The sequence below is a fragment of the Puntigrus tetrazona genome, chromosome 6, assembly GCF_018831695.1.
Source record: "Puntigrus tetrazona isolate hp1 chromosome 6, ASM1883169v1, whole genome shotgun sequence".
Classification (NCBI taxonomy): Eukaryota; Metazoa; Chordata; class Actinopteri; order Cypriniformes; family Cyprinidae; genus Puntigrus; species Puntigrus tetrazona.
The window spans coordinates 1,824,334-1,831,234 of NC_056704.1; the positions used below are offsets into that span (position 1 = coordinate 1,824,334).

The 6,901-nt window shown below is 37.1% G+C and overlaps 1 protein-coding gene across 2 annotated transcripts in view; it reads left to right on the plus strand.

Annotated features, from left to right (window-relative positions):
- The window catches only part of sema5bb (sema domain, seven thrombospondin repeats (type 1 and type 1-like), transmembrane domain (TM) and short cytoplasmic domain, (semaphorin) 5Bb), a 52,384-nt gene extending 49,255 nt beyond the window's left edge, over positions 1-3,129 (plus strand). For both annotated transcript variants that reach the window (XM_043240945.1, XM_043240947.1), the window contains 2 exons: positions 29-237; positions 1,283-3,129. In XM_043240945.1, the coding sequence (XP_043096880.1) occupies positions 29-237; positions 1,283-1,444 (371 nt within the window). In that variant the 3' untranslated portion in view covers positions 1,445-3,129. The remainder of the gene's footprint in view (positions 1-28; positions 238-1,282) is intronic.
- Positions 3,130-6,901: the final 3,772 nt, after the last annotated feature.

Below are 6,901 nucleotides of genomic sequence, written 5' to 3' on the forward strand. Positions count from 1 at the left end.
CATTTCTTTCTGTTTTGGTCTCTTGCAGGGTTTTCTCTGTTCCATTTGGTGCTGACTGGAGCGTGCTGCTTTCTGGGAGCCATCTTGTTGTCCGTCCTGGTGTATGTGTACTGTCAGAGACTCCGCAAACCCCCTCAAGAATCCGCAGTCATCCATCCCAGCACCCCCAACCACCTACACTATAAAGAGAACAGCTGTGCACCCAAGAACGACTTATACACACCCATGGAGTTCAAGGTATCCCATAATGCCACAGTGTTCTCCCTTAAATGGTGGATTGCAGATAATAAATTCCAATTAATCATATAATCATGTATTGCTAATGTAGAGATGTAAAAAGGATTTAATTTTCAAAAGGAAGAAAACAATTCCCATAATTAAAGAAACAATATATTATAACAAATATAAATAATAAGATAAACATGTTTCAATAAAAATGTATTTTATTTGTTATATTTTTTATTTATTTTAATATTTACTGTTATATATATATATTATTAGCAGTGTTGTCTATTAATAACTATTAATCGTGATTAATCCAAAATAAACATAACATTGAAGATAAACCTCTGCTTTTTTTTTTTTTTTTTTAATTTTTGCTATGTCACATCATAGAGCACAATCCAAATTTTATTTGTCAACTACCCATATATTTAGGAAATATAAGTATATTAAATATATATATATATATATATATATATATATATATATATATACAGTACACACACATATGTAAACAAAAACTTTAGCATAATAGTGAATTAATATATTATTCAAATTAGTAATTTTTATTTAAATATTAGTAGTTGTAGTATTAGCAATAGTATTAGTTTAATAAATAATTCTGGTCTTGTTGCTGTTAAGAATGAAAACATGATTACATATATTTATTTAATTATAAAAAAAAAAAAAAATATATATATATATATATATATATATATATATATATATATATATATATATATATATATATATATATAAATAAAATTATACTAATATTATACTGTCATAATAAAACATTGTTATATTTTGAAATAATAATTACTAAGTTGGGCTCACTTGACATCTAATGCGAGCAGTTGAGAATCGCAACTTTCTCTAATCTGTCTCAAAGGAACCCGTCTATCATTCCTCATTTTCCGGTTCCCTTTTTTCCCTCAGAGCGTTGACATCACAGGACCGCAGCAGCATGATGCAAAACACGCTGTGGCCTTTGAAATATTGAAGAGACTTTCGACATCTTGCCTGCTCACTTTCTGTGCTTTCTCTCCGTTCCCCGCAGACTCTGAATAAGAATAACCTGCTTCCACCGGATGAAAGCTGCAACTTCTTCCCATCAGCCTTACCGCAGACCAACGTCTACGCCACCACATACTACCCGTCTCCTCTGGGCAAATACGACTTCCCCTCCATGGATTCACCCTGCAGCTACATGCACAGCTGATGCACGCGCACACATCTCGGACCACGGTTACGCACCCTCATCCGTCCATGCAGACGCATCGGGAAAAGGCTGAGCGGAGATTCTGCAACGATGCAGGAAAATTGCAAAGGAGCGATGTTCGGATAAGATGGGCCCATGTAGTTTACTTGTAGCATTTCCTTTCCTAAATGTCATTTCAACCTGGAAGTCACGGGTTCAGCTGCTCAAAGGCCGACACTCACAAAGCATGCACGCTTCTCACAATGCAAGAGGAATTCTGGGAGTTTAAGTTTAAAACTGAATTGTGACGTACTACTTTATGTGCTGGCGTCTTTGTGTTGTTTTTCAGAATCATGCTCGAGTCTTAAAGCATGAAGGCTCCCGGGAAGCTGCGACGTCTCGCTGTGAACCCGAATCGTTTTTTTCCCGGTTTACGTCTTTTTCTGCTCCAGAACTCCAAGAACTAGAAGACTGGGATGATTGGTGATGCCGCTGGTTAACATCAGTGATGTACGGATGAACTCACGAAAGAGACAGAGCTCGTGGATGTATGGCCGTCACACACCGTTACTATGGAGATGGAGATGGCTCTCAGACACTTTAAAGGGAACGTTCACCCAGATACGACAGATATGATCGTTTACTCTACTTTTTGTTATTACAAACGTACGACTTTTCTAAAGGCAAAACACCACGGGCAAATATAGCAAAAAATAATCACTAATTTGCATATATTTGAGTTTCAAAATTATCACTCAACGAATCATAAAATGCTTTCAACATCAGAGCAAAAAAAAAAACGTTTTTAGGAGGACCATAAATGATATACGAACAAAACCCTCCGTATAAACCTACAGAATATAGAAAACAAAATTTAGTTGATGATTGAAGATGTTTTGAAAGATGTTCATGCTGCTCTTTTTTCCTACAGTGAAGGATCGGGGCCAGTCAAGCTCACAAATACACAAAACCATGCTATAAAAGTCATCCAGAGGACTTATGCAGTATAGTTCCGTGCATATTCCATGCAATAGTTTTAAACGAGACGCTGATATTTCAGTCGCCTGCTTAAATTCAGATTCACATATTCAGACTTTTTCAAACAAGATTTAGCAAAAGAGAGTTTCTGCCAAACCTCTTTTTTCTGTGTTTAATGGAGACACGGCAGTCTGAAAGCTCTGTGTGAGTGTTTAAAGGGATGTATGTTTGTAAGTATGTGTATATTTGTAGCTGGCATTATATATTTATACACAAATAATGTTTTTTTTTGTTGTTGTTGATGGAATCGGGTATTTTTTTCCTCGCTATATCATCACTGAGAGCAGCGGCTGTTTCAGAGCTACACTTGTTTCTTGCTTTAGCAGTTTTGTTTTTTTCTGTCTGGGATTGTGTACAGTACATGTTTAATGAAAATGTTTTATGAAATATTTTAAGCTAATTCTTTCCAGCGAGCCCATACGATCTTCGGTCGAGGTGTTAGATGAGCGGGACGCTTGCTGATGATGCTTTTTTACGCTGATGTTGCATGGATGCTGCATTATCTGAATGCAGACGGTTCTCTATGCAATAATAAAAAAAAAAAAAAAAATGGTTTTCCAACACATGATCACTGCCTTTATACACTGTGAACTTTTGCTATGTTTTTATATGTTGTACATTGTAAAAATTAATAAATATCCAGCTGGGTGTCAAAACACCACAATTTACATTTCTGTCAGTTTACTCTATCTATCTATCTATCTATCTATCTATCTATCTATCTATCTATCTATCTATCTATCTATCTATCTATCTATCTATCTATCTGTCTGTCTGTCTGTCTGTCTATCTATCTATTTATCTATCTATTTATCTATCTATCTATCTATCTAGCTGTCTGTCTATCTATCTATCTATCTGTCTATCTATCTATCTGTCCGTCCGTCCGTCTATCTATCTATCCATCTATCTGTCTATCTATCTGTCTGTCTGTCTATCTATTTATCTATCTGTCTATCTATCTGTCTGTCTGTCTATCTATTTATCTATCTGTCTATCTATCTATCTGTCTGTCTATCTATCTATCTCTCTGTCTGTCTATCTATCTATCTATCTATCTATCTATCTGTCTGTCATTGTATCTATTGTTCGATCTATCTATCTATCTGTCTATCTGTCTGTCTGTCTACCTATCTATCGGTCTGTCTATCTATCTATCTATCTATCTATCTGTCTGTCCATCTGTCTGTCTATCTGTCTGTCTGTCTATCTATCCATCTATCTATCTGTCTGTCATTGTATCTATTGTTCGATCTATCTATCTATCTGTCTATCTGTCTGTCTGTCTACCTATCTATCTGTCTGTCTATCTATCTATCTATCTGTCTATCTGTCTGTCTGTCTACCTATCTATCTGTCTGTCCATCTATCTATCTATCTATCTATTTATCTATCTATCTATCTATCTATCTATCTATCTATCTATCTATCTATCTATCTATCTGTCTGTCTATCTATCTATCTCTCTGTCTGTCTATCTATCTATCTATCCATCTATCTATCTGTCTGTCATTGTATCTATTGTTCGATCTATCTATCTATCTGTCTATCTGTCTGTCTGTCTACCTATCTATCTGTCTGTCTATCTATCTATCTATCTATCTATCTATCTGTCTGTCTATCTATCTATCTCTCTGTCTGTCTATCTATCTATCTATCTATCTGTCTGTCATTGTATCTATTGTTCGATCTATCTATCTATCTGTCTATCTGTCTGTCTGTCTGTCTCTCTGTCTATCTATCTGTCTGTCTGTCGTTCAGTCTGTCTACTCTTGTGTTGATATGTGGAGGACCGTTCAGCGCAGGGAAAGGTTAATAACTCTGGTCATTATCGGTACTGTACAGCTGATTACAGAGCGTCTGTGTTCTCTTGTGCGTATCGTGTCCTCGAGGCCGAGCCTGCAGATGAGTATTTAAAGTCTTCACTTCGCTCCATGTGATGAATGATGTTTGCGGTTCTAACAGTGGGTAAGTGATATAGCTTTTTAATGAGCTGTTTGGTGTTTAGAGGTTTTCCTCTCTAATGAGAGGAAACTAACCATTACCCAGCAGCTGGAGAGAGTTATCGGAGCAGACGGGCTATTTGAACTCAGACCTGCTGTGGCCTCCAGACACACCACTAATGAAAGCTGCTCGGAGAATATTCCTCCTGAACAGACACACAGGCAGCAGAGCATTTATCTGCACTCTCTGAAATAATGTGCAAAACTGTACCTTCAGGGGGAAAGCAGCTCGTCAGTGGGACAGTATCTTCAAAGGGACCTTTTTCTACATTGTTTACCCCAGAGGGTTCATAATAGTATCATAAGAGTACATATAACCGCTCTAATGTACCAATACGCACCCTTTAGGGGTAAAGAAGTTGCAAATATGTCCTTTTGAAGCACTGAGATTTTTGTCTCATTATTCCCAATTGTGATTAGATCGTTAGTATGGTTAATTCATTTTTTACTACGTAAAACGTAATTTTTCAATTAGGTATATTTCGTTATATTACAATTGCAATGTTAGATTATTTATTGAATAAAATAAAAGCAAATGTGTTTGGAATGACTTGAGGTGACACTAATTCTTGAGAAATTATTTTTTTATTTATTTTCTTTGTATTTAAACAAATGTTTACAATTATGTATCTAGCTACTGGATGCAACCTCTCAACTTTTCTCTTGTTTTTTTTATCTTGGACTGTGTGATACAGTTTTAACGGTAATCTAGATATTTTTTTATATATATTTTAACAAACGATCCAGAAATGATCAGAACACATATAATCAGAGTTGTCTTATATGCATAGATGAATGAAAGGCGAGCGATTAGTGTTTATTTTGGGGTGAACCCACTTTAACTTGTGTTTGGGATGAGTTCTTAAGTGAGCAGCAAGGATTGCCGTCTTCTACAAGCAGTAAAAAGCACACACATACGAGCTACAGCTGCTATCCAGTCCGAGGTCGATTCATCATTTAAGAAGCTTCTTTGGCTCTTTGCCCAGGAGTCAATGGCTGTGACCTTCTGCAGATGTAGAGCTGCATCGAGCAGAGATCTGGAGATGATGAGAAACTCAATTAAAGCGGTTCAATCAGCTCGTACCTTGTCTCTGACATGAAAGCGAGAAGAAACACATCGGCCGATTCTTCATATCTGGATTGCTATGTAGGAATCGGCCGCGATGGTCACGGATGTGTCAGTGATTGAACACAGATGAGAAATTTCGGAGCTACAGCCGTTCGCTTGACATGCAAGAACCTGAAGCCGATTCTAAGAAGGGACGGTTGCTCTGCCAGAACATTAAGACTGCCTTGATTTCTACAGATGTAATACACACACACACACACACACACGACGCTGGTGAGAGTAAAGACATCTTTTAGAGGTTACGAAAATCCCTAAAGGACGCTTCCGGCGTGATTTCATCAGCGCCAGTGAGCAGACGGACAAAAACAGAGCGTCCCAAACACAAGCTATCGCCTCTCTACAGACACACGGCCCTCGCTAACGTGTCTGGCTGTTTACTGATTCGTTTGTTTTCATTTTATTCCGTGATGTGCAGTTTGTTAAAAGAGTAAACGGACGGCGTACATTTCTGAGCACTTAATGAATTGCTTTGGAACTCTATTACGAGGCCGACGCTCTTCATTTATCATCACACACGTAAACACAGGAAGAGTGTGTGTTTAGGCGTCCCATCTTCAAAAGCATTGTGCTGAACGGTAAAAAGTTGCCCAGTTTACATGGTTCATAATACATTTACATATTAAACAATTCATGTGAGGTGCACAAAAACAATCTTGTAGAACTGGCAGAAAAATGTTTTTGTTTTATAGAAATGTCGCCTACCGTAAAAAAACTATATATTTTTAAATAAAGTGCAGTTAAATCAGTGACATCATTTAAACTCTAAATAATACTTTTATCATAGGAAATATTATAAATATATTATAATAATACATTTCAAATGCAGTACATTTTTTTAACATTTTTATTATTTTTTTACATTCGAATCTGTCATGACATGAAGCCGAAATGATGAATAGGTCGTTAATAAACGTCCTACAGAGAGGCATTTATTTCACCATGTTGTTGAAAACACACACAGGCCTGACTTCTAATGAAATGTTTTCTCTCTCTCTCTTTTGAAAACATGCGTTCTAGATTCCTATTGGAATTTCTAACATAATTCGGAAAGGCTCCTAATCAGAATCAGATCCTGGATAATTCCTTCTCCAGTATTTGTGAGCCAGTAACGCCGTCTCAGCTCAGGCCCGCTGGGTGATGACCGAAACGAGAAGGAAATCATTGACGAGAGATTTGAGGCAGGTTCCGGCTCAGGACTAAACTCCACAGCGCCCTCTGCTGTCGACGAACACGTCCTGCAACACTGCCACTTCCGTCAGACGCTCGACTGATGCTTTATTATACACACTATAGAGTGAAAGATGGAAA